Below are 27,091 nucleotides of genomic sequence, written 5' to 3'. Positions count from 1 at the left end.
TCCATTTTGGTGATTTTTCATTGTCACAAGTTCCTTTTACATACCAAGCTCAATAAAGGAGGATGATGCTCGAGCTCTTTTTCCTCTCCTTTATTGATTAACAAGTTTAGAAGAGGACCTGTTCCAGCTTGTGAAATCATCATTCATATGAAATAGATGATCGAAAAAAGTGTTTGAGTGTTATTTAACATGATATTTAAGCTCCCATAAATAAACTGTCCCTTATCCGTTTCAGCAAACTCTTTTCCTTGATTTGAACGAGATAGGTGGTGTTGCTATGAGAACTGCAGAATACTTGCCATCGAATACCTTCCTTTGCTTTTGCTACTCCACTCAAGAGTTTTGGTTCATTGACCGTGTAGAAATGGCCTAAACCTAAGTTGCCAAATGTATTGCAACCTATCGGAAGCATCCGAGTGATTCATTGAAATGTCATAATATGTAAACACAGTACGACGTTGTGGCAAATAAAGTTACGTCGATTGATGAAGTGAACATTTCAAAAATATTTTGCTCATTCTTGTTGCTTACCTGTAGCATAAAAATCTTGTTTGGACGAACCATCTAAGGACGTGGTCGTAAAATACGTGTGGGACATGCCGCAAGTGGCCTGCAGAACTCGAATATTCTTTTGTTCAAACTTCTCAATCATGTTAAATTCATATCGATTCTTGTAATCTCCAAGTCCAAGTTGGCCATCTTCGTTTTTTCTGTTGGGCGAAGATACAAAAAAATTAAGGTTCGCATGCCAAATGTTATCAGGCTCAATTCATTAGTCACATTTCACATTCGATTGGTTAAAAAATGTCACTTTCAACCTACCCGCATGCATAAGCCTCTCCAGACTCGGTAACTAGAATCGTATGATCTAGACCTGCAGAGATCCATTTCACGACTGGTATGTCATCCATGTATGGCATGGGATGCAAAAAAATAGGATTCACTGGAGTGTACGAACAACGAACATCTTTTCCAAGCCCAATTTCTCCATGTATATTTAATCCACAGACATAAACTTTTCCACTCTTTGTTAAAAAAACAGTGTGACAAGCACCTGTAGCTACTTCTGCTATATAGTCTCCTTCATAGGCTAAATGGTCGAAACAATCAAGTCGAATGGGTTTTGACACATAACTAAAGTCAAGCTGCTCTCCTTTGGATTGAAAATAATTTTCTTGTTGGATTCGTTTTTCCATTTCTTTTGGATTGAAACCTATGAGGGATGATGATGAATCGTTCAATTGTTGTGACATGCGTGTGAGGTGATGCAAGTTAGGTTGTATTTCAGTCAATAGTCGAAAAAATTAGGTAAATTTGTAAATATTAGGACGTACCTAATTGTCCGAAAATATTAAGACCCTAAAGATGTTATGAATCATTATTTTGAGATTTTAAACAATTAGTATACCTACCATTCCGTAAATATGATGGTCCTCAGTCAGAATGATCGTATGATAAGCTCCACATGAAATGTTTGCAATTTTTGCATGTTTTGGGAAGTTAACTCTTGTGAAATAAGTCTTGTTTTTTGTTCTAAGATCGAGTCCTAAATTACCATATAAATTTGAGCCACAACTGTACAACTTTCCTTGCTTGGTGGCTATAAAACTGAAATCTCTTCCACATGCTACAACAGTGATATAGTCTACGTGGAGTGTGTTTAAAAATTTAAAAGATTAAACAAAAGAATGTGTCACATCAAAACACAGGACGAAACAAACCTCTTTCTGTTGTTCCAGGAGGGTTCAATATGTGATCAATGTCAATATGAGTACTCGAAGTCACTTTCTCCATCATTTGCTTACTAGTGGATCCTTCTGGAATATTAACTAAGAAGGAGGTGACATTTCCAACTCCAACCTGTCCTACATCGTTACATCCTATTGAAGGATATTAGATTTTCAATGATTGAAAAATCGACCATTATTATTATTGTTGAAATCGTGATTTTGCAAACCATTCATTCGAGTTTTTTTAAATTTTTATCAGTTTCAGAACACGTGTTGATCCAAGCTAAATAATTTTTACACGATTTCGTTTCTCAAACCTACCAATACCGAATAGTCTTCCCTTATTGGTTAAAACAAACGCATGCTTCTCTCCAGCATCAATCATCTTGATCCGTTCTTCCCGATCGGAAAACAAGATTGCATCAGAAGCTGTAAATACATTCCTATTAATATTATCATTCAAAAAGAGTTGATAATGTCCATTAAATCCACATCCAAATAATCGTGTATGATAGGATGAAAAGAATCTCCGTAACAGCCTTGACATTGTATGATGATAATAAATTAAATAACTTAAATAACTGCAAAAAATCTAAAAGCGAATATGATAATAATGGCAGTGGTGGTGGTGATGGTTCAACCACTGAGTGATTCAGTGAATGAAATAAAAGTGCTGATGATAATGATTTTCAAGCTTTCGGAAAATACTGTGAAATCAAATTATTTTTTTGATTGAGAAAAAGATTCTCTTCAACTCTAGATCGTGATGATGATGGGAAGATTGGAATCAATCAACATGGTTTCAATGGTCAATTTAGAGAGTATAAGGGTTGTTATGATTGGAGTGCCTTGATTGGAAAGGATGAAATAAAATGCATGAAAGCCATAAAAGTGATGATGGCAATGAGGAATCCTATGGTTCCGAAAAGAAGAAGGCATCACCAACCATCAACAAATCAACATTATCAATGAGTGCTTCTTCTTCTTCGTCCTCCTCAAAAACCTCTCCATCAACAAAACGGAAAAAACGAAAATCATTAACCTCTGAAAAGGAGGTTAAGAATTTTATTGCTTTGGTGGTGCTTGAAAAATTGAAAAAACGTTTTGAATGTTCAAATACGGAATTAGTGGAGGCATCCTCTTCTGAAAAAACAATTTCAAAAATCGGGTTGGAAATTGAAAAAAACAAGTATCAAAAAGAAACTCATGAAAAAGAACATCATGCACTAGTAAAGAAGAAAAAACCAGCATGGATGGAAATTATCGAAGAAGTAGAAAGAAATAATTATTCACCTCAAGTGAATACAAATGAAATGAAAATTTCAACAGAGAGTGATTCGATACAAATCAAGAAAAACAGCTCAAGTAATCGTAAAACTAGAAAAAAGAATCAAGATAATTTTTTAGTGGACGAAGAAGATTCAGAAATTTCCGATTGTCACAATGAAACTGTTGAAATCACTACATCACGAAAACGAAAAAAGAAGTCGACACTAATTGTCACATCTGATTCAGATATCAATGAAGACTATGAAAAAAATAGGAAACGTACAAAACAAGTGAAAATTTTGCAATTCTTCTCAAAACAAAAGAAATAGTTTGTTGGAGTAAGAATTATATGATGCTTAGTTGGAGTACAGTAAGCAAACACACAAGATGAATTTGAAGAAGAATTGCAAGAATTTAATGTTCATGCTCTGAAGCTTGTCGCTCAGCTTTTTTCAATTCGCTCAAATAATCCACACCCTCCAAGACAATGGACTTGAGATAGGAGGAGTTGGCCTTACCAGTTTCCTCAATCAATGAGGCAAATATGGAGGGTTCTTGTCGAGTGAGTAAATTCTTTGGAGAGTCAAATTCGGCGACTTCTCCTGCTTTCAAAGCAAGAATACGATCCGAGTCAATGATAGTGTTCAATCTGTGGGCCACTGTTAACACAGTTCGATCACTAAATTCTGTACGCACGGTTTGTTGGAGAAGAGCATCTGTATGGATATCTACAGAGGCGGTAGCTTCATCCATAATAAGGATTTTGGTCTTTCTAAGAATAGCTCTTGCAACACAAAGTAATTGACGTTCACCGAGTGAAAAGTTTTCTCCGTACTCGGCAACCTTGGACTCTAATTGACCTTCAAGATTTAAGACTTTATCCTTGATGTGAGATCGCTCCAATGCTTGCCAAATTTGATAATCCTCAAATTCACCGAATGGATCCAAGTTGAATCTTAAGGTTCCGCTGAACATGACTGGATCTTGTGGGATGATGGCTAATTTTGATCGTAGATCATGCAATCCAATTTGTCCAACATCCACTCCGTCAATTATGGTTTGACCTTGTGTAATTTCAGTCATTCTAAACAATGCTTGCATTAAAGTTGACTTTCCACAGCCTGTTCTACCAACGACACCAACTTTTTCTCTTGGATAAATGTGCAAACTCAAATCACGGAGTACAAAGTCGAGATCTTCTCTGTATTTGAGGTAGACATGTCTCAACTCAATTTCTCCCTTTTGTGGCCAATCTTCTGGAGGTTTTGTGTCCTCAATGGTTTTTGAAGCTTCCTGAGGAATTTCTTCGCAATAATACAAGACTCTTTCGACCGAGTTCATAGAAGCCTCAGCCTCAACTGCACAACGAACCAACCATGAGGCAGTACTTGTTAAACTGAGAGCATAGGTCAATGTGAGACCTGCCATTGCCGATGAAGATCCTCCAATGACACCTGACAAGGCTGCAAATAAAACAATGAGTGCTCCAACAAGTTCCAAACGGAATGCAAGCCATCTCTGAGAAACTAATTGAGCGAAATAAGCCTTATTGTTTCGATCCAAAAGTTTTTCATTTTCACGCATGAAATCTTCTTTTCTACGGTATGCTCGAATGGTGGCCACACCAGTCAATGTCTCACCAAAATGAGCAAAAAGAGGGCTTCTACTAATGGAGTCCAATCTCTTCAATTCACGACTCGTACTTCTGTAATACTTTTGAATGTAATAGTAAATGAAAAGAATTGGGAATATTGGAATCAAGAACAAGTAATTCACTGACCCAATAAGAAGAAGAGTACCAATCACTTGGAACAAGCATGACATGAACATTTTCAAAGTTCCAATGAGAGAGGAATCAATAGCTTCAGTATCTTTGGAAAATCTGTTAATGATACGACCTGCTGGATTTGTATCAAAGAACACTGTAGGTGCATTCATGATTCGTTCGAGAGCCTTATTGTGTAATCGCTTCGATGCCTTTAAACCTGAAAGACCAAAGGTTAATTCTTGTAAGAATGTGAGGATGGCAGCACCAACACCCAAAGCGATATAAATTCCAATGTACATGGGCAAATTGTAACCGAGATCATGGTTGTTGTTTCCACCACTACCACCACTTTGCATGGTACTCATTAATCCTTGATAGAATTGTGAAGGTCTATCTCGACCATCGTCAGGTTGTAACGAAGATGTGGCAATATTGGACCATTCGGCTAAGAACCAGTTGGTAATCATGTTAGAAGCTTGAGACAAGCTATAGAGGAGCAAAATGATGGCAAATATGAAATACCCTCCAGCGTATTGAACATAGGATTTGTAGACACTGAATTTCACACTTCCTTCCGCACGGTCTTCTGTACTCATGAGTTTGCCGTCTTTCTTCTTGGCTGCTTTGCCATCTTTTCCCTTTTCTTCTTCTTTTTCTTCTTCCTTCTGTTCTTCTTGTTCCATGTTGAAGTAATTTTTCAGAATGGAGGAAAATGGTGAATCGCTTCGCCCCAATTCTTGATGGGTTCCTTGAGCCATAATTTTACCATCCTGAATAATTATGATGTGATCGGCATCCTTGAGGTATTGCCATTGATGAGTCACTAACACACGTGTCTTGTTTTTCAAGAGTCCACAAATACAATTTTGGAACACAGATCGTCCAACGTGTTGATCCAATGCAGAGAGAACATCATCGAACAAGTACACATCTGCATCTGCATAGACAGCTCTTGCCAAGTTGACACGTTGTTTTTGTCCTCCTGAAATATTGATTCCCTTTTCACCAATTTCAGTTAAATCTCCTGCCGTCAACACCTCTAAATCATGCTCCAAACTACATGCCTCAATTGTTTGCTGATATCTTTCTGGATTAAATGGTTTTCCAAATAGAATATTGTCTCTAACAGTGGCATTTCTAATCCAAGCCTGTTGAGGAACATAGGCAACTTGTCCTGAAACTTGCAAATTTCCACTCTCTTTGTACATTTCTCCAATGAGAGCTGATAATAACGAAGATTTTCCAGAACCAACTAAACCTACAATGACCACCAAGTCACCACGCTTCACTGTAATGTTAATGTCGTTGAGTTTAAAGTCAGGCTTGATTTCGTCCTTCTTTTGAGATTTCTTTTCATCAACAACATTAGGTTTGGCTTCTTCTTTCTTTTCGTCATCAATAAATTGAAGGCCACCCTGTTGATTAGATTCTGCTTCTTTTTCCTCTTCTTCAACATCTTCCATGGAGAGCTCAACACGAACTTGATCTTCTCCTTCGTCTTCTAACTTGTTGTATTTCTTCTTTTCTTCTTCCTCTTTGACTGTTTTAGAACTGGTTGGTGTAGGGCTTTCTACTTGTTGGGCGGCACTGTTCTTCTTTTTAAAAAGTGACAACAATTTTGCAGCCTTGCTCTCAGCTGGTTTTTTGTCTCCTTGATTGGCTTTTTTAGCAGCTGCTTCCTGAGCTCCCTTCCAAACAAAATTGCCATTTTCAACAATAACAGGATACTCATAGTCTGTTCCAATAGGTGTCTCCTCAGTTTCTTCAGCGAGAAGATAGTTTTGAATTCTGTCCAAAGAAACTCTTGCCTCAGCTAAAAATGCTAAAATAGTTGGAAGGAAGGTCGTTGGGAATCGAATTAAGTTGAAATACGAGAGAGATGGGAAGATAATTTCTGCATCCAAAATGTTGCCTGAGGCGGCATAAATTGCAAACGTGACAATGCCTACAAATAGTGGTGCCATTGACATGAGCATGGATGTGGCAATGCCAATCAAGGCTGTTTGAGTAACTTTCCAAATTTCCTTATTTCTGACTTCCATAATCTTCTTCACAAATGATAATTCCCAAGCATAGAATTTGATAATTCTAATACCTTGAATGACCTCATTTACCATCTTGATACGTTCTCCTGTGAATTTGAGTAATATTTTTCGGATTCGTGCAACGACTCTTGCAATGAGACCATTCAACGGAATAACGACAATAATAATAGCAAAACCGGCGAGAGTGGACCATCCAATCAGAGAGAATAGCATGATTAAGCAAACTGAAATTTGGAAAACTCCGCTCCACACCATGTGAAGATAAGTCAACAGTCCGCACAATTTGTTTGAGTCAATGGCCATGAAATTGATGACATCTCCAGAATTCAGTTTTAGTTTAGCAGCATTGCTAAGTTTCAAACTCTTCTTATAAATGGCTGCACTCAAACCAGTCTTTAGCCGCATTCCTTGTGTCATTACAACGTGGAAATATTGTTGAATAAAGAATGTACCAAGTGTTTGCAATAAAAATAGGGCAAGAACTAATAAATAAGGCTGAAACCAAGGAACTTCAGCAGAATCACGAATGGAAGCAATGATAGACTTAACTACCAAAGGGCTTACCAATTGTGAAATATCGTAAATAATTTTCAATAAACCAGCCATATAGAAACGTGGACCATAGGTTTTGTGCAAGGCGTATAATAAACTTGGTTTGGATTGTTTTTTCTTTTTTTCTTGCTCTCCTACTTCGTGACCTTCTAGATTGGATCTGTCACGAACTTTTTCAACCTCTCGTTCCCAATTCTTATGAAACTCTTCCGAAAGATGACTGGCTTCTTCTTCCTTTCGCAGTTTGTGAAGGTCCGACATTTGAAGCACTTTGGAGTAGCCTGTTTTCATTAAACCGTTGAACCACCAAAACGAAAGACGTGAGAAAATGTTTGCCGTCTCTTCCGGACATGCTTGTCTGCAATAATTCATGTGAAATTGAGTTCACACCATGAGAGTGACATTCGACACACCATACATTTGAAAGAAAAAATTTCACATCCATTTGAAAATCAATAACATTTCAAATCATCAAGTTCATAAATAATTCATGATGAAGCATTAAAATACATACTGATGTTCTTCGGCAATTTCAAGTTCATCCTTCTCTTGAACTTCTCTAAAATATTGATCGACATTTTGGGTAATCTTTTTTGGCTCAGCATCCACCACTGTTTCATTGTCCTTAAAAGCAATTTGTGTATTAATAATTGGTTGCTGGGTAGAACCTTTCGTTACCACATTTGCAAAAATCACTCCTTCATCTCTTGGAACGAGATTGTTTACCGAAGATGATGATGATGATGACGGAGTATGATCTTCTTCAGCGGGTCGGGGCATTCTCGTTCTTGTTGCGGTGCTGAATCAAGATGAATAAATATTTAATAGATTCAAATTTGAACAGATTATTTGTTCCTTCAGCAGAAAACAAGCCTAACGTGTTGGTGAGAAAAGAATAATAATATTTTTTTTTGAAGATGAGGAGAAGAATGAACAGCGAGGAGGAAGCAAATTTATCTCATCCGATGAAAGAGGTGAAATTGCGCAAGGTCTTTCTTATTTATGCGCATAAAAAGGAATGAATCCACCCATACATTGTGGTGGTGGTCGTTGTTAGGAGGTGTTGTAGATCGTGAGAAAATTCTTGCAACTGTACTTTCGAATAGCGTCTCTTAATTTTGGAATTGAATTTCAACAACATAAGGAGGACTCTTGAAAAAACAAATAAATAACTGCCACAAACGGAGAAGAGTCATACGTGGATTTGTCCTTAATTATTTGAATCTACCATCCTCTATTTACACTAATGGCTTTGCTAATCAGCCTGACAATTTTTTCTAAAAGGGTGTCACTAGAAGTGTGACATGCCATAGGACCTATACGAAATCACGACAAGCGTCATTCAAAAGTGAAAGTCCTGTAAACATGGTTAGTTTTAGAGGAAAGACCCAAGTCAATTCTGGTATTTATCCGACAATATTTTGATGGATTGTTCATCTGATGAAAAATTTCTCTTTTCAAAATTTCGCTCACATAGTCACAAGGAATGATCATAGAGATCAATTTTCAAGTGGATCCACAATTGTGATCGAGCATGAGTTTTTTATCATAATAAGAGAAGGTATGGAAGTTGTGAGTGAAAAGAAATGACAAAGATGTTTTTATTATTTTTTACAAATGTCTGTCATCCATCATCATCCTTTTTTCAGTCGACACTCGTCAAACACATCTCGTCTTTATTCATCAACATCATCAAAAAAATTCACACACTTTGAAATTGTCGTCATCATCGATCGACCACTCCTTTTCTGCTACTATTGTGGTGTGTTGAATCTTCTTCCGTAAAATACAACAATCCAATACTGAAATTATTGAAAGATAGGAATTTTGAGTCATCATCTACTCATTGTCCATCATCATTCACTTGAAATCATCACCACCACCATTAACAACTTTTTGATTGAGAGATATCATCATCTCCATCATCGTCATCATCATTACTATCCACACATCAAATTAAGTGTAGTAGACAAGTGACATCATTGGATTCACCAACATTCTATAATTCAAAATGCCACCAAGAAAGAAGAATAACAATTTAGATTTGGAAATCTACGAAGATGATTCCAAATACAAACTCAAAGTTGGAGACGATATCTGGATGCCAACATACACATCTTCATCTGCAGAGGAAGGAAGTCAAACTCCCTCTACACCAACAGGAGAACCTTCTTTCTATTTGGGAAAAGTGATTTCAATTGATGAGTCAAAACAAACATGTTTGTGTGAAAATTCATTGACCAAACAACAAGAAACTCTCAAGTTGAATACAGTTTGTCCTGCCAATCCACTCAAATTAGATTACTCAGTCGATATGGCCTCTTTGTCTCACCTCAATGAACCATCTGTACTCCACAATCTCAAACTGAGATATCAACGAGATGATATTTATACCTATTCTGGTTTGTTCTTGTTGGCTGTAAATCCATATAAGAATTTACCAATCTACAGTCATGAGGTTATAAAAAAACATGCTGGAAAGAGAAGAGAGGATGTGGAACCTCATATTTTCTCTGTGGCTGATGTTTCATATAGACAAATGTTGTTGAATGAGAAGAATCAGAGTATGTTGGTGACAGGTGAATCAGGAGCTGGTAAAACTGAAAGTGGTATGTTGTTTTTTGTTGTTGTTTAGAGTTTTGGAATCTAAATTGTGAATCTTGTTCAAATTTTTATAATGATTCCCACTATTCATTCACACTGAACTGCTGACCCATTATTATTGCTCATTCACTTTCTGATATATATATTATTGGTTGTTGTGTTGGTTCTTATATTCACACTGAACTTGATCACTCTGATTCTTATATTCACACATTCATGAATTTGATTCATCGCTAATCTCTCTCGAATGAACTTTTTGAAATCACCACCACCACTCGTAACTCTTTGAACTCCTTTCAAATTATCTAGTCAAAAAGATCATTCAATACCTTGCCACAGTTGCTGGTGCTTCTCATCATCACCAAGGAGGTAATTTGGAGCAAAAACTCTTGCAAACCAATCCTCTCCTCGAAGCCTTTGGTAACGCCAAAACATTGAGAAACAACAACTCTTCCCGTTTCGGTAAATTCATTTCCATCGATTTTGGACTTCAAGGAATCATTGTGGGAACTAAAATTACTCACTACTTACTCGAAACTACACGTGTGTTGAATCAGGCCAATGGTGAGAGAAATTTCCACTTCTTTTATCAAATCTTGTCCGATCCTGAGGCCAGAAACAAGTACAAGTTGACTGGTGGTGTAAATTCATTCAATTATGTGAATCATTCAGGCTGTACAAGTGTTGTTGGAATTGATGATAAGAAAGAATTTGAAGATACATTGCATAGTATGCGTGTGATTGGTATTTCCGAAGATGAAATTGATTCATGTTGTAGAGTCATTGCTGCCATTCTTCATTTGGGTAATGTTACATTTGTGGATGTAGATGAATTGTCCACTCTTCCAGCAAGCAATCGTGGTCCATTGGAAATTGCTTCTGAATTATTGAAGGTCAATCCTGATGGTTTGGCAAAGGGCTTTATGAAACCAGATATTGTAACACCAACCGATCGTATTGAAACTCACGTCACAGCACTCCAAGCAACCTACAACCGAAATGCTCTTGTCAAATCCACTTATAATCGTCTCTTTGATTGGCTCGTCTCACGTATCAATGAAAACTTGATCTCCAAGGAAACCATCAAAAACTTTATTGGATTGTTGGATATTGCTGGTTTTGAAATTTTCGAACACAACAGCTTTGAACAATTGTGCATCAACTATACCAATGAAAAACTCCAACAATTCTTTAACCATCACATGTTCAAGAAGGAACAAGAAGAATACTTGAAAGAAAAGATTGAATGGACATTTATTGACTTTGGTTTGGATTTACAACCAACCATTGATTTGATTGAGAAGCCTCTCGGTATTTTGTCTGTGTTGGATCAACAAACATTCATGGCTCAAAAGAATGAAGCTGGTTTAGTGAGAGAAATCACCAAGAATCATGGCAACAAACCTATCTTTGAGACGAGCAAATTCAATGAACTTGAATTTACACTCAAACACTATGCTGGAAAGGTCGTGTACGATACCAACGATTGGTTTAAGCGTAATGTGGATCCTCTCAATGATGATTGTAAAAAGACCATGCTCAAATCTCAGAATCCATTCGTGAAGGCTCTCTTCGATCGACCATCAGATCGTGATGATGTTCCAAGCGGTGGAAGCTCAAAGAAACAAGGAGGAGGTGGTACCAGATTCAAGACTGTTGCTGCTCAATACAAACAACAGTTGAGTGAATTGATGGAATTGTTGGCCAGTACGGAACCTCACTTTATTCGTTGCATCAAGCCCAACAATTTGCAAAAGCCAGGAATCATTGAAGATTACAATGTACTCCACCAATTGAGATGTAACGGTGTCTTGGAAGGTATCAGAATTAGCAGAAAGGGTTATCCAGGTCGTATCTTGTATAAGGACTTTGTTCGTCGTTACGAATTACTCGTTGAAGATAAGACCAAGTTGGCTGATAAGAACGCCTCCGATAAGGAAAAAGCAAAGGCCATTCTCAATTATATTGAATTTGAGGAAACTACTCAATACAAACTCGGTCTTACCAAGGTATTCTTGAAGGCCTCTCAAGAAGCTGAATTGGAGTCTCTCCGTGAAGTACAAATCTCCAAATACATCAATGTGGCACAAGCTGCTGCATTGGCTGCTTTCGAAAGAGCAACCTATAGAAAGTTGCAAAGAAGATTACTCAGTATCAAGACCATTCAACGCAACTTTAGAGGCTACAGCAAGTTACGTGATTGGGATTGGTGGAGATTGATTGGTCTCGTGAAACCTCTTCTCAAGGAATTTGCTTCTGAAAAACAAACTGAAAAGATGAAACAAGAATTGGATCAACTCAAAGAGAGTCTCGCCAAGGAACAAGAAGAGAAGAAGAAACTCGATTTGGAGAAACAAAAGATGGTTCAAGAACGTGATGTCGCCAAGGAAGCACTCAAAGCTGCTCACAACGAGATTGAAAAGTTGGCCTCTCAGAATCGAACTCTTGAGCAAACAATTTTGGATAAGGAGCAAAACATTAAGAACTTGAGAGATGATATCGAGTACAAGACAAGTAATCTCACAGATCAAGACAAGAAATTGAATGATTTGTATGAAGTGGTAAAGACACTCAATGAGAAGATTCATAACTTGGAGGAAGCCATCCGTTCTAAGGACATTCAATTGAAGCAAAAACAACAAGATATTGAGAATCGTGAGGCTGATATTGAATTCTTGAGAAAGAAACAAAAGGAGTTGGAAGGTAAAATCTCAGATTTGGAAAATCGATTGATCATTAGTGGTAATGAAGTTTCTGCAAGAGATCAAAAGATTCTTCTTTTGGAGAGTGAATTGGAAGATGAAAAGTCTCGCTTTAGCTCTGAAACCAAGAACAGATCCCAAAAGGAGGAGGATCTCAGAAAATCAGAACAAACCAATAAGAAGTTGAGACTTGAAATTGAGCAAGTACAAAAAGAGAAGGATGATCTCAGTTTGGAGCTCAACAAGCTCAAACTCGAGAAGAAGAATGTCGAGGAAGAGAGTGAGAAGAAGCAACGACAAGTCGAAGATCTCACTAGAAAGCTCGACAGCGTTCAACAAAATGCTCGTGAAATTCAAGCCAAGTTGGATAATGAGCAACAATCACTCAAATCCTCAGAAACAAAGGGAAAGATGCTCTCGAGTGATTTGGAGACAGCCAATGCCAGAATTCAAGCATTGACTGAGGAGATTCGTACTCTCGAGGAAACTATTGCTACCCAAAAGAGTCAAATTCAAACTCTCAATAGCAAGATTTCCAATTTGGAAGAAGTTGAAATTAGAAATCGTGATTCACGTATCAAGGATTTGGAAAACTCATTGCAAGAACAAAAGGCAAGATTTGAAAACGAGGTGAATATCAAGATTCAAGAGTTTATGAGATTGAAGAAGCAATCCGATCAAGATCGTCAAGATGCCGAACAAATGCAAGCCAAATTGAACCAAGAAAAGAGAGATCTCTCTGAAACTGTCAAGAATCTTGAGAAGGAAATCAAAAAGTTGAACAAGACCATTGAATTGACCAATATTGAGAAGAATGACACTCTTCAGAAGGTTTCCAAATTGGATCAATCCTTGAACCAAGCTGGTGATGAGAAGGAACGTCTCTCCAGATTGCTCCAAGACTATGAGAATACTCAAAGGCAACTCAGCAACGAGAAGAAGGCCCTTGAATTTGATTTACAAACTGCCAATGAAAAGTATGCTACTGTTAGTGCTCAACTCGAGAAGGTCACTGCCGAATTAAACTCTGAAAAGAATAGAAACTCCAAACTCGAGAGTGATTTGGAAGATTTGGAAAGAGAGAAGAAGACTCTCACCGATCAACTCAATAAGAGCAAGTCCGAGCTTGAGTCTGAGAAGTCTCTCACTCTCAAATTGAAGGGCGAACAACAAAAACTGAGCACCGATCTCGAGAATCTCAAACTCGAGAGAGGATCTCTTTCCAAAGATAAGGACGATCTCAAGAATGAACTCTCTCAACTCGGTGCTCGTATCGAGCAAGCCCTCAAAGACAAAGAACACGAAAGCTCCGAGAAGATTCAAGCACAAAAGAAGGTTTCTTCTCTCGGAAAGGAGTTGGATAAGCTCGAACAACGAATTAAGGAGTTGGAAGCTCAATTGAAATTGGAACAATCCAATAAGGAGGAATTGGAGACAACTCTCAAAGCCAAACAATCCTCATTGGCTGAAACTACTGAAGAGATTAAATCATTGAAGATTAAATTGCAATCGGTTCAAGGTGAACTCGAAATTGCCAACTCGAAACTTCAGGAGGAGGCCAACAAGAATCAACGTTTGAGAAACGAGTTGAAGAATTCCGAGAGTAAGAACAAGGAATCCATGGCTGAGAGAGATGATTTGGAGGATGAAATTGCCTCTCTCAATTCTCAAATCAATGAATTGAGTTTGAAACTGCAAGATGCTGAGAGAAAGACCGTGCAAGAGATGCGAAACTGCAAACAACTTGAAGATGAGATTGAAAACATTCGTCGTGATGCTTCCAGATCTCGTGAGGATGTTGAGAACGACAATCGGCAATTGAAACAACAAATGTCCACCTTGACTCAACAAAGTGAACAATTTGGACGTGAATTGTCAGATCAACTCAACAAACTCAAACAAGAGAATATGAAACTCAAGAAGGATTTGAAGAATGCCAAGAGAGATCAACAAGAAGCCAATACCGGAGCAGTCGATTCTCAAGTCGTTGAAACCCTCAAGAGAAAGTATGAAATTGACATTTCCAATCTCAAGTCTCAAATCGATCAATTGAGTCTTCTCAAACACAATTTGGAGAATAAGAACATTACCATTGAACAAGAAAACTTGTTACTCAAGTCCAGATTGGAGACTGAGGAGAAACTCAAGAAGAAGTATCAAGCTCAAAAGCAACACGCTGATAAGGAAATTGAAGAGTTGAGAAGTCTCGCTGAGGAATCGGAAGACTTGCGAGATGAATTGGTGAGACTCCGTTCCGAATATCAATTGACCATTAGCAAATTGCAAAGTGCTCTCAATGATGAAAAGGAAAGATACAACGCTTTGGATAAGACCCTCCAACAAACTCGTAAAGATCTTGATTCAGTGAAACTTGATCTCGTGAGTGAACGTAAAAAGTTGGATCAAAACAATGTGGCTGGAAAACAACATTACGAGATGGAAATTGCCAATTTGAATCAATTGATCCAAGAATTGAGAAAGGATAAGGTCGATTTGATCAAGCAAGAAAAGAAGACTGCTCAAAAATTGGCCGATGTGAAACGTGAACTTCAAGAAGAGCTCTCTCACAAGCAAGAATATGAGAAGAAGGCTGCCAAGGCTGAGCGTGAAGCTAGAATTGCAACTTTGAATTTGCAAGAGACTGAAACAAGATACCGACGAGTGGAGAGTGAAAAGAAACGTTTAGAATTGGAAGACTCTATGAATAGAGAACAAATCAAACAACTCGAGAATGAACTTGAAAATTTGAGAAGTCAATTGAAACAAGAAAAGATTAAGAATGCTACAAAGAGTGAGCAAAAGAAGAGAAAGAATCAAGTGAGAAAGGTTCTCGCTGATTTGGAGGAAGACTTGATGAATTCACGTGACGGTAGCAGTGAAGAAGTTGCTACTGCTGAGCAAGATGGAGTTGGATCGAGTGATGTTGTTGTCGCAGCTGAAAGTACTCAAGAGTAACTGAAAATGTGAAATATTAAATTATTTACTGATTCTATTTACATACCCCAGTATTCGTCTCTTTGGCCTTAATAATGATTTGACGTTCTAAAAACATGGAAATCCTATCTCGTACACCTTACGAGAGAGCGACTTCATTAATGAGTTTTGTTGCATGGTGGCTGTTGTATTAGTCGTGATGACACCCTTGTTATTACCACGTGACCTTAATCACAAATTGTTGGGAATTTTTTTAAGGGTACAGGATGGTACCGTGACTCGAAAAGTGTCCGTTGTTACCAGCTGCTATCACAATCAACATTTCATCATTGTAAAAGAATCAACAATTTGTGGATTGCTATCGTTCTGATCACAGACCTGACCAAAGATTCACATCGACACCTGAATCAATAATTTGACCCACCTGATCTGTAACATTTTGATTGAGTCGATGAGAACGAAAACACTTCTCCACCTTGTTGAATGACTATTACAACCTAAATTAAGCAAATTCTCTGGAAATGGAAATCACCATCTTGTTGGCCAACAACTCACAATTTTGACCAATGAAATGGCCATTACACTTCTTTCGTCTTCATGTTCTTGTTCTTCCATTTTTCAAATTATAACATACTATTATTTTTATTGAGGATTTAAGGTTTAGACATGCGGTCCACCACATAATAACACCATCACGCTCCACACACTCACTAGTATGATGAGAAAAACGTTTCCCAATTTCGAACCAGCTGTATTCACTCTCGCCGTAAAAGCTCCAAAATAACTTGGATCTCCAAAAATCTTTACAGTACAATCTGGACACTGTGTCGTATTCCTGCTCATCCAAACCATTAAATCCACTGCATCGGCAACAACGGCATCGACTGATTTCGAAGTGGCCATTTCGAATTGTTCATCGAATCCGACAGCGAGTGCGGTGGCGAGTGGTAAATTCTTTTTAATGTAATCTTCAAAGATAGTACCAGCGTAGGTAGCTACTTTTAGACCACTTCTGTTGAGATCGGTGACGGTAGAAACACCTAAGGATTTTGAGGTGGTGAGGAATGCCATTGAGGTGGCACCATAAGGACATGACATAAAATTGACAAGTGGTAGGCGCTCGGAAACATACGAGACATCCGCCACCACAACATCACACACTCCCTCATCCACAGCTCTCTTCAATGAAACGAAAAATCCATCTGTGGTATTCACAAGAATAATTTGTTTTGTCAGCGAGATCGAATAGTGTGAATTCACTTGTTCCAAAATTCCCTGTGCAACCATTTCATAGACACTTGTGTAAGGTTCTGCATTTTCCATTTGATAGCAAAATTTGAGACTCGTTCTCGATTGAAAAGGATTTCCCGATGGATATCGAATTGTATTTGCTTTCACACAAGTCGGGACTTGAAATCGCAAATAATCGAAAAATTTGTCTTGAAATTGAGAAGTGGCGACCAAATCTCGAGTGGCAGCGTCGATGGCTTGAACGAAACTAGAGGTGACAATGGCAGCTGTCGTGTTGGAAGTTTTCCGATGAATGATATTTGAGGTTGACAAGGTGTCATGAGTGAGTCGACTTGGACGATTCGAGGCGGAGGAATAACAAGAGAACGCATGTGTGAAATTCTGGAAGAAAATAACGAGAGTGAAAAGAAAGAGAAGTCTTCTTGTGGTTGTCATCGCGGAAATACCTAGAAGTGTAACGAGAGTTTGTTTTTTTTTGTGTGTGGAACGGACGAAAGGCTTTGTTTTTGACAAGTGACTTGCTTTGATCCGGAAACGAGGGGGATATTTCAATTAATTGCTTGACGGTTAAAGTTCAGATGGATGCAGTAGTAAGGGAGAATCTGGCCAATTTCTAAAACAGTCAAAAGTCCGATATCGATTGAGGCAGGTGATAATTTGTAAAGCATTTACATTTATGTTCATACAAAAACACCAACGTCAAATGCCAACATGAACATGCTTTTGCTTAAAGCCCTGTGAACTATGCCGCTGTTTTCATTTACAAGAAAAAAATCGTTCGACATCTCTCCTCTGTCCATACAACCTATCCAATCTAACAGAAATACAAAAATGTCACTCATTCCACCGACATTCCTTTCACTTCAGAAACTGCCCCGAATCGCCAAAATTTCTGTTGTATTACTCTTATTCATTTGCATGATCTCAATGTTTGTTGGAGTGATTTTCAATCGAAATTCCTCGTCATCTACCTTGTTAGCCTCTTCCTCATCGAGTCAAATCTTCCACAACTCCGAATCAAGTAATGAATCATCCACAACACAGATATCATCAAAACCACTCACGTTTTGGACTGGAATTGATAAACAATATTCAAAAGCAAGAATTTCCGAATTTATGAGTAAATTGAAACCTGATCCAAAGCATGAACAAATTTATGGATCAAAAGTGATGACCTGTTTTACCAAGCAACAACATTCACTGACTTGTGGACTCACAAATCAGCTGTTTGAATTGATAACTTGTTTGGCCATTACTGCAAAGGTTGGAGCCAAGAAGTTTATCATTCCATCCATTTGTACCGATGGAAATTGGGGGTAAGTTTCAGGAATTCTGTCACTTGTCACCAATACACCTTATTAACATGAATAATTTGCTGATGACATGCCACTCTTGAATGCAACTTTCCGACATACAACCATCTCGAACACAACACACCAAACAAGATTATGTTTTTGTGAAGGAAATGATCGTTTTTCAAAGTTCTTTGATTTGGAACGAACCAAAAAATTGGCCATGGAGAGATTTGGAATTTCTGTGATGGAATACGAAGAGAGTGCCGAACTGCTGAAAGAAGCCACTGAAGAATTATTCCCTCTTCAAGATCAAACCTTGGGTCAAAAGTCACTCTCTGAAGCGGTTGACATTATTCATCAAAAAGCCACTGAGAAACCAGGTTATTTAAATCATCCAGTCATTAATCTTGGATATGTGTGGGGTCGATGGAGAGGATTAGATATTGAGGAGGACATGCTTTACGTGTTGTTCTTTGATTTATTCTCACCCTCTGCAATTTCCAGACGAGTTATGGAAGATTGGAAATGGAAAACTGAACTCGACTCGAAAGGACCTCTCATTGTGATTCATAATCAAATTTACACTTCCAACCAAAATCCAAATATATATCCAGGATGTCAACGAACTATGAATACTGACTTTATTTCTGTTTATTTGGGAGATTTTCAATTCAAAGATAAGGATTATAGAATTTTAATGATTGGAGCTGGATTTGAAATGCAATCGACAGAGGGTTTAAGACTTACAGAGCTCTCTTCGAAACACAAAGTTCATGTTTATCCTCAATTTGACATTATGAGAACGACAGGAAATCATCAATTCCACAACTCCCTGTATGCATTTTGGTTATCCATCGAAGCAGACTACTTTATTGCCACCACCTGTGAAAGTCAATTCTTGTCACATATATTCACCATAAGAAAATTTTTAGGAAAGCTCACGTGCTCGATTGCTGACATTTCTCAAACGGCCTATCCAGATTCGTATCCTGAGAAATACCTCAAAGCAGAAAATAAGGATCAAGTAGCTTATCGATTCCCACACCCTTATCGTGGCTCTTTCTTTACCATTGACAAGTGCAAATTCCCTCTCAAACTCTAACTTATTAGGAACACATATTGTTGAAATCATTATATTAATGGACGTGTTTGAAAAGCAGAGAATTTTTAAATCCCGCCAATTTCAAAAAAATCAACCGTTACATTTCAATAAAAAAATGAGTCAACATCCACACGGAAGAAATAGTCTCTCCTCCTTTCATCTTTCCAACCACAGTTCTCAAGCTTTCGTTCCTCCTTCCTCCTCCTCCTCCTCTTCCAACATCAACAACACTAGTATTCTCACTCGACCCAGTCTCTCCCAATCCTCTCTCTTTTCCATGTATTTGAGTAGCGGAAGTGGTGTTAACTCCTTGTTAGGAGGAACAAGTGGTAGTAGTACTACATCGACGAGCGCCGGCACCAGCACCATAGCGGATCAAAACAAGTACACTATTGATACTCTCCCTTCCACGACAACGTCCTCACTTTTGCCATCAAAGGCCTCTCTCTTGTCGAATAGTTCTTTAAACGTATCTGGTAAACAATTTTCATCATCATCTCTCCTCATGTCTTCTAATCTAAGCAAATCCAGAACTCCCCTCTCCACCATTACAAATACCGTCTCATTGCCAAGTAGCGTTTCCTCTCTATCTGCCAACAACAACAATGGTTTTCTTTTTCCTTCAAACACTGATCCTATCAAATCGAATAAGCGAAAGAAAATTGTAACAACCAGAGAGACCAATAGTGTTGCATCTATTCTCAACATGACTGGCAGCAATGCATCTGCTCTAGACATTAGTTTAAATACCTCTAGTACTAATTTAAATACAAATTCAACCACTCTGAGTTGCAACAAACACTTACTGAACCAATCTCTAAATAGTTCTACATCCTCTGCACAACACTTGATTTCTCTTCCAATCCAAGAATATCAACAACTGACAGAAAAGACTCAACAATTAGAGGAACAAGTTCAAAAGCTTAAAATCGACTTGGATAACTCTATGATGGATGTCAATGAATACAAGACTCTATATGAACAAAGTAAAAAGCTCATTAAGGAAAATGAAGCCAAATGTGAAAGTTTGAAGAATAGAAATCAATTCTTGGAGAAGCAATTTAAAAAGATGATGAATGAATCAACTTCTTCGAACAGTACTGTCTCATCAAACCCGTCCAACAACAACAACAACATGAATGTCACTTCTACCTCCCCTTCCTCTCCTCCTTCTTCAGTCCAAGTCACTATTGATGTCAATTCACAATTAGCTTTACAAAATCTCTCATATCAAAACCACATTGAAACAACTTCACAAAAAGTGAATGCACTGTTGAAACAAACTATTTCCACTCTGCATGATATGGACCAAAATATTCAACAAAACAATAGAGATTATATTTCTCTCTTTGTCAAACAGTGCATTTCGAACGTCATTCACAAAGTTGAAGAAGAGAAATTCGAACAATTTGTGAATCATGTGAATCCCATGATTGAAATCGACATTCCAATGTACCAACAAACGATTCAACACTATAAGGATCAAATAGATTCGATATCGACTCAATACAATCAATTAGTAGAGTTTCATCAAATCGAATTGGATGTCCTCAAATCTCAAATTCAACAGCTTGAATTGCAACATTCGAGAGAAGTGAGCGAGTTGAAACATAAACTATCTGAGAATGCAAGCACCATCCAGAATCAATACCAGTCGCTCGAAGAACAGTATCAAGCTGATTGCAAGAAATATTTATCCCAAATTGATAATCTTCACAACAACATTTCACAATATCAACAGTTAATTCACCAGCAAGATCAAAACATGGCCAACATGAGATGTAAATACGAACAAATGCAATTGGAATCGATAGAACAATTGCGAATGTTGAAACAAACAAGGCAAGAACATGTTGAGCAAGTGAAGAAACTGAAACACACAGTTTTGAATTTAGAAGAAGAGATTCGAAAGATGAAGATTGCATCAGAGAAATTGCAAATAGAAAAGTGGACTCTGTACAATATGAACAAGCATTTAACATTGAGATTGGATTTATTTGTCACCCAGTTGAGCATGAGCGATTCCAAAGGTGATCCACAAGATGCTCAATCTACTCAAGATCTTGAAACTTACCTTGTAAATCTAAAGCTGAAATTGTCAGAGAGCCTCAAATCATACAGTGTGTTAAAGCAAGAATATGAAACACTAATGCAAGAGTCCAAACAAACTCTTTTAAGATATGATGAGCTTCTCTCGCAATGTAAAACTGAAAGAACATTCCTTCAAGAATTTATTCAGTACCACATGTTGCCATATCTGGAGGTTATTTGCCAATGTGGTGATTTTAAGATGAGAGACGATACGAATAATTCCTCAACAACAACAACAGACGCACATTCAGAAGTTGTCAATTCCACAACAAACCTTACTCCGCGACATTATCAATCCATTTTGCAATACATAATTCATCACATTTACAAAGACGTAATTGTTACTGATCATCACCACTATCACATGGAGGAATAAAAGGGTGGAAGAATGATGATTCCCAAACTAAATTCTTGAGCTGTTAGACATAAATTGCAATACAAAGACATCCACTTGATTCTGGGAGAATAGATTTTTGCGAACAACTCGCTCGCAACGAACAACGAACTGCAGCAGGGTGGCCCTGTATTTTTTTTCCGGGGTGTGTTAAAACGAGCTACCCTAGTCCTGGCTTGTCGTTGTGTTGTGTCACATTTGAACTCGAAGGTTTCCATTTTGGGAATGGGTCTTTAGATCACACGAAAAAAAATGTTTGCATTTCACAAGGGTCTCTTCTTGTTGGTGGCATCTGCCTTGTCCCTTTTCGTCTTTCTGATGATAGGAAGCATGTCCCATGCAGGACCAACATCAATCTCCATCACCACTGGAGCTTTATCAGAGAAACAACAACAGAAATTCATTGTTCCTCGGATCAAGAAAATCAATGCTCCCTATTCTGAGTGGGCTCATCATCATTTGGTGTGGTAAGTGTTCCATCCACAAACAAACCAAGAATTAGAGTTGAATGATATCCATGCGTTGTGAACATGTGAAAATTCCTCAAACAAATTTTCTCACATGAATTGAAATAACGACCTCATCACAACAGGATGAACGGTGAAAGTCAAAGTCAACAAGCATTGTTGAAACTTGTTTCCACCTATTCTCAAAATGATATTCCAGTTGGAGCTGTGGATTTGGAAGCAAGATGGTCGAAAGGAATTAATAGTTTTGTGCCTGATCAGTAAGTATTTGATTGTTTCAGACACACACCCAAACTGTAATCCTTATCAATTATCTATTGCATTTCAATATATATGGTCTTAAATTTATTAATACCAATAAGGAGTAAATTTCCAAACCTCTATCAATTTGTTAAACAAATGCATTCCATGAATATTAAAGTTATTTGTTGGACTACTCCTCTCATCAATGTGGATTCTCCAAATTACAATACTGCTTACACGAAAGGATATTTTGTCAATGATGGAAGATCCATTGAATGGTGGAAAGGACGAGGAAGTTTCATTGATTACAAATCCAGACGCAGTTCAATGGTGGCATTCACAAATGAATAATGTATTGGTTTTGAATCAAACGGATCCAAAAGAGGGAATTGATGGATGGGTATGTTTTTGGGTTCTAAGGGATTGAATACTCACGTTTTTAACAAACTTGAACATTATGAAAAAGAAATGTGATGGCTCAGATCCATATTTCTATGAATTGATCTATGCTTATGGCAAGAAGGGTCACATTTCAGAGAAGGATTATTCATACATGTATTATCATGATTTTTTAAATTATACCAGACAAGTCAGAGGTCAAGATTCTTTGATTGTTAACATTCCTGTTGATTCCATTTTAGGAATGGCCTTCTTTGAATTTGTTCCAAAAGATATTGTCTTTAATGGATGGGTTGGAAACAAATATGCCAATTACTTTGGTTTTACAGAATCTGTGAAAAACATGCTTCACTCTGCTTGGAACAAATATTTGGGATTTACCTAACTCCAATTTGAGGATATGAAGGAATTCGGAACTATGATACTGATCTGTATGTGAGATGGTTCCAGTTTGCTGCGTTTACAAGTGCTATGCATAATGGAGGTTATGGAACTCATGAACGTATGTATCATTGTGTGAAATGGTGTTGAAATCTTTAAAATTTTTATTTAATATTAACCATCATCGTCATGATTGTTTAATTATTAATTCTCCTGAATTTCTCAATTGTGAAATGACCTTCATGGGGTTTAACACAACAGCATGGTTGTACAACTCGACCATCACAAAGTTATACAGAAAATTCACTCATGCTCACTATGAAATTGTTCCTTATTTGTACACAAGTGGAATTGATGCCTATCAAAATCGGGATAGTTTGATTACACCACTCTCGTAAGTACAAATTCAAAGTCATAACTTTGAAGCTGAATTTATTATTTCACTTGGAATATAGATCTTGGACTATGTTTGATCCAACATTCTGGACCTTCAAGCTTGGTAAAGACATGATTGTGACACCTGTCTTTGATTATTCCAATTGTACCAATGTTTTATTCCCTGAAGGCACTTGGGTGGACTATTTTGATCATAGCGTCACTTTTGCAGGTGTTTACAATGAAACATTTGACTACTCGATGACTTATGAAGAGTTTCCTGCTTTTTATAGAGCTGGCAGTATTTTACCTTTGAATATCACCAGTGATTACGTCAATGTATTTGGAAATTCCAAGTCACATTCAGGTTATTTGACTCTTGCGATTCATTATCCAATCATGAATGAAGAACAGAGTCAAATGATCTTCTCTCATGGTATTGAAGTGAGATATTTCAGAAATTCAAGAGACAACACCATGTCCATCACGGTCTCAGCACCTAATGGATTTAGAGCTGATTCAGAAAAATTCAAATATTTATTGGACATTCGAGGATTGTTAGCTTCACAACCTGAAGGATTTACCGTTTATCAAATGTTTGATTTGGGTGGTGAAGAAAAACTTATTCCACTTCCTAAATTTGAAAATAGAGAAGAATTTAATGGAGCATCATTAGCAAAATTTGGTTCATTCCACCATGAAAATGCTGTGAGCTATTACACTCACACAAAAGCAGATGGAAGAATGTTAAGACTCAAACAACAACATTTGTGGATTAAGGTCTATGATGTTTTGAAGGGTGTGAAAATTTTGATCAAATAGGGATGTCAGCTGAGAAGTCTTCAATTCTCGTTTCAATTTAAATTTAAATTTGGTTGTTGTAATTGAGAACTCTCAGTTCCTCTTAATGTTCCAAATAATCAGCCATCATAGTATTGGGCGTGGACTGCGATGCATGCAAAACACGCCAACAACAGCACCAAGAGTGCAACAGAGAGCTTCTTCGACATCATATTTTTTTGGATGGTTTTGATCTTGACGGTTATAATGACATCCTATGGTGGAAGAAGACAATCTTACGGAGGAAGATACGGAGGTAGAAGACAATCCTTTGGTGGTAGAAGACCAAATAGAAGACAAACTCAACAACCAAGAAGAGATGTCGCTGCTCGTGCTGTTGACAGAGCTCTCGGATCACGAGTTGCTGCTGGACCAACCGGAAATGCCATTGCCAACAAGATTTCTCAAATGTATGGATCCAACACTAAAGCCACTGGTTATTGTGCTCGAGCTGTCCGAACTGCTATTGAAGCTGCTACTGGAAAGACGATCCAAAGAACTCAAAGTGCCAAGAATTATGGACCTAATTTGGAGAAGGCAGGATTCCGAAAGGTTTCTGGACCACCAAGAATTGGTGATGTTGCCATCTTCAACTCTGTTCCAGGTCATCCACACGGACATATTCAAGTGTTGACTGAGAGAGGTTGGGTTTCTGGTTTCAAACAAAGCGATCAATATCCTGGACCTGCTTACAGAAATAGACAAGCTCCAATGCAATTGTATAGAGCTGAATAAATTCATTGGTTATCTTTGTCACCATTATTGGCGGACACATTTATACTTGCTTACATTCTCCCATTTTCAATCATTTTCCGAGGCGATTGCGCTGTTGATTTACTTGCAGGATTCTCATTCAAATTCCGAGGTGAGATTACCAATCAGTCGCACAAATTGATTAGCACTGAAAACCGAAACCCAATATCTTCGCAATGATTTGTTAATCACAAGAAAAAATGTCCTCATCTGCCCAACGTCTTGTGTCCATTGTGACAGGTTCTTCGAGAGGTATCGGATTTCACATTGCAAAACAGTTGGCTCTCCATCATGGCCATGCTGTCGTTCTCACTGGATCCAATGTTGAAAAGTTAAAGCAAGCTCATGATGAGATTTCAAAAGAAGGAGGTGTTTGTTCATACGTGTGCGTCGATTTATCAAAGCCAATTAGTGATAATAGTAAGTGATCATCTTCATGTTCAATTTCTGCCTTCAACATTATTTGTTCTCTTTAATGAAAATTATTTGATGGCCATCGATCGAATGATCTCTATCACACCACATGCTATTCCTTCGACGCAAATACAACAGACCCTCCTCATCCTCCCGCTTTTGATATTTTCCAACACGCGATGGAACAACATTCCAAAATTGATCGTTTGGTTTGTAATGCTGCCACTTTGGGAGCGATTGAAAAAATTGGTGAATGGGACACTCAACATTTGACTCAAGGACTATATGCAGCTTATCAAGTCAATGTTCTTAGCGCCATTCAGTTGTGTCATTACTGTTTACCAGAATTGAGAAAATCACGTGGTAATATTTTGTTTGTGAGCAGTGGTTTGGCCAGTAAGGCCTTTGAAGGAACAGCTATTTATGGAACCTCAAAAGCTGCCATGAATCATTTTGCTGCTTATTTGGATTGTGAAGAAAAATTGTATGCTCAAGGGTTTGGGATATCTGAAAAGGATCGCGTTAAAATTGTTTCTGTCAAGCCTGGAATTGTTGACACTGACATGCAAGCAGATATAAGGAGAATTGGTAAGGATAAGATGAATGAACATGCCATGTTTGTTTCTATGCATGAAAATGGAAAGTTGGAAAGTGCAGAAAAACTTGGTAAGATTTTGAGTAGTGTTGTTTCTGATTTACCTCTGGAATGGAGTGGAACATTCAAGTCCTATCATGAAGAAGATGTGCTATCTCTCTATAAGAAGAGTTATGATTTGTAAATTACAAAGTGTTGAATAAAGATGATTGTGAGGCAACCATTGAGAATTAGTTTCAGCGACATATAGTGTGCACACCAAGCAACACATCCGACCAATCATTCTCTCCAACCTTACATACTTTTGTTGCTCGCTCTCGTCTGATGCCGTTTGTACTCACTCTGATGGATGCAAGTGAATATCCAGAACTCTGTACGATCCACTGCTTGACCTTTATTACTATTATTATTCATCAAAATTTAACCCTCTCTGAAGTAATTCTGAGTCAATTAAAAAGATAAGATAAGAGTTGCCATCATCACCGTTTACTTGGGTGCAAGAGGAGACAGCTCCATTTGATGGATTACAAATAATTCTTCCCAAACAGTCAACGTTCAATGTTCTTCTTTCAATGGATTACAAATAATTCTTCCCCAAATTTGTGTGGTGTCAATTCAAAGATTTCACGACGTTCATAATCTTTCGACAGCTCAAAAAACAAAATCGATACAAAAACTTTTAGACCAGTTCTGTTGGTTGCCATGTCCATAATTATAAAAACCATAGGAAGTTCAACAAATATAATATTTATTCATAACAATTCGTGTGCCGGAGAAAATTTTTTTCGAAAGTAAATATAGCCAACATAACTTGCTAAAAATTTAGCAAGCGAAAAACTCGATAGTAGAGGTTTCATACCTGTTTTCGAAATCTGAATACTGGTATT

At 37.7% G+C, this 27,091-nt stretch overlaps 12 protein-coding genes across 12 annotated transcripts; 9 read left to right on the top strand and 3 right to left on the bottom strand.

The window, feature by feature from the left end:
• Window positions 1–196: 196 nt before the first annotated feature.
• Window positions 197–2,277, bottom strand: FDP41_003341 (uncharacterized protein; the record flags this gene model as incomplete). The annotated part of the gene is made up of 7 exons (XM_044706635.1): window positions 197–399; window positions 532–710; window positions 823–1,213; window positions 1,335–1,359; window positions 1,413–1,645; window positions 1,722–1,880; window positions 2,052–2,277. 7 exons carry the CDS (start codon window positions 2,275–2,277, stop codon window positions 197–199), a joined length of 1,416 nt encoding a protein of 471 aa, XP_044562062.1.
• Window positions 2,278–2,602: 325 nt separating this feature from the next.
• Window positions 2,603–3,328, top strand: FDP41_003340 (uncharacterized protein; the record flags this gene model as incomplete). Its single annotated transcript, XM_044706634.1, has 1 exon — window positions 2,603–3,328. One exon carries the CDS (start codon window positions 2,603–2,605, stop codon window positions 3,326–3,328), a length of 726 nt encoding a protein of 241 aa, XP_044562061.1.
• An 85-nt stretch (window positions 3,329–3,413) lies between these two features.
• FDP41_003339 (uncharacterized protein) lies at window positions 3,414–8,144 on the bottom strand (the record flags this gene model as incomplete). Its single annotated transcript, XM_044706632.1, has 2 exons — window positions 3,414–7,722; window positions 7,879–8,144. 2 exons carry the CDS (start codon window positions 8,142–8,144, stop codon window positions 3,414–3,416), a joined length of 4,575 nt encoding a protein of 1,524 aa, XP_044562060.1.
• A 1,231-nt stretch (window positions 8,145–9,375) lies between these two features.
• FDP41_003338 (uncharacterized protein) lies at window positions 9,376–15,625 on the top strand (the record flags this gene model as incomplete). The annotated part of the gene is made up of 2 exons (XM_044706631.1): window positions 9,376–9,973; window positions 10,278–15,625. The coding sequence occupies 2 exons, from the start codon at window positions 9,376–9,378 to the stop codon at window positions 15,623–15,625; spliced, it is 5,946 nt and encodes a 1,981-aa protein (XP_044562059.1).
• Window positions 15,626–16,264: 639 nt separating this feature from the next.
• On the bottom strand, window positions 16,265–17,290 carry FDP41_003337 (uncharacterized protein; the record flags this gene model as incomplete). Its single annotated transcript, XM_044706630.1, has 1 exon — window positions 16,265–17,290. The coding sequence occupies one exon, from the start codon at window positions 17,288–17,290 to the stop codon at window positions 16,265–16,267; it is 1,026 nt and encodes a 341-aa protein (XP_044562058.1).
• A 396-nt stretch (window positions 17,291–17,686) lies between these two features.
• Window positions 17,687–19,252, top strand: FDP41_003336 (uncharacterized protein; the record flags this gene model as incomplete). Its single annotated transcript, XM_044706629.1, has 2 exons — window positions 17,687–18,171; window positions 18,301–19,252. The coding sequence occupies 2 exons, from the start codon at window positions 17,687–17,689 to the stop codon at window positions 19,250–19,252; spliced, it is 1,437 nt and encodes a 478-aa protein (XP_044562057.1).
• A 115-nt stretch (window positions 19,253–19,367) lies between these two features.
• On the top strand, window positions 19,368–21,719 carry FDP41_003335 (uncharacterized protein; the record flags this gene model as incomplete). The annotated part of the gene is made up of 1 exon (XM_044706628.1): window positions 19,368–21,719. One exon carries the CDS (start codon window positions 19,368–19,370, stop codon window positions 21,717–21,719), a length of 2,352 nt encoding a protein of 783 aa, XP_044562056.1.
• Window positions 21,720–21,989: 270 nt separating this feature from the next.
• On the top strand, window positions 21,990–22,468 carry FDP41_003334 (uncharacterized protein; the record flags this gene model as incomplete). The annotated part of the gene is made up of 2 exons (XM_044706627.1): window positions 21,990–22,204; window positions 22,330–22,468. The coding sequence occupies 2 exons, from the start codon at window positions 21,990–21,992 to the stop codon at window positions 22,466–22,468; spliced, it is 354 nt and encodes a 117-aa protein (XP_044562055.1).
• Window positions 22,469–22,652: 184 nt separating this feature from the next.
• FDP41_003333 (uncharacterized protein) lies at window positions 22,653–23,231 on the top strand (the record flags this gene model as incomplete). The annotated part of the gene is made up of 2 exons (XM_044706626.1): window positions 22,653–22,847; window positions 22,914–23,231. 2 exons carry the CDS (start codon window positions 22,653–22,655, stop codon window positions 23,229–23,231), a joined length of 513 nt encoding a protein of 170 aa, XP_044562054.1.
• Window positions 23,232–23,469: 238 nt separating this feature from the next.
• Window positions 23,470–24,424, top strand: FDP41_003332 (uncharacterized protein; the record flags this gene model as incomplete). The annotated part of the gene is made up of 2 exons (XM_044706625.1): window positions 23,470–23,621; window positions 23,683–24,424. The coding sequence occupies 2 exons, from the start codon at window positions 23,470–23,472 to the stop codon at window positions 24,422–24,424; spliced, it is 894 nt and encodes a 297-aa protein (XP_044562053.1).
• Window positions 24,425–24,649: 225 nt separating this feature from the next.
• Window positions 24,650–25,177, top strand: FDP41_003331 (uncharacterized protein; the record flags this gene model as incomplete). Its single annotated transcript, XM_044706624.1, has 1 exon — window positions 24,650–25,177. The coding sequence occupies one exon, from the start codon at window positions 24,650–24,652 to the stop codon at window positions 25,175–25,177; it is 528 nt and encodes a 175-aa protein (XP_044562052.1).
• Window positions 25,178–25,395: 218 nt separating this feature from the next.
• On the top strand, window positions 25,396–26,388 carry FDP41_003330 (uncharacterized protein; the record flags this gene model as incomplete). The annotated part of the gene is made up of 2 exons (XM_044706623.1): window positions 25,396–25,615; window positions 25,748–26,388. 2 exons carry the CDS (start codon window positions 25,396–25,398, stop codon window positions 26,386–26,388), a joined length of 861 nt encoding a protein of 286 aa, XP_044562051.1.
• Window positions 26,389–27,091: the final 703 nt, after the last annotated feature.

This window comes from Naegleria fowleri (assembly GCF_008403515.1).
Source record: "Naegleria fowleri strain ATCC 30894 chromosome Unknown tig34, whole genome shotgun sequence".
In the NCBI taxonomy this organism is placed as follows: Eukaryota; Heterolobosea; class Eutetramitea; order Acrasida; family Naegleriidae; genus Naegleria; species Naegleria fowleri.
Note: the sequence above shows the minus strand (reverse complement) of the source record. Positions and strands in the feature narration are given on the sequence as shown.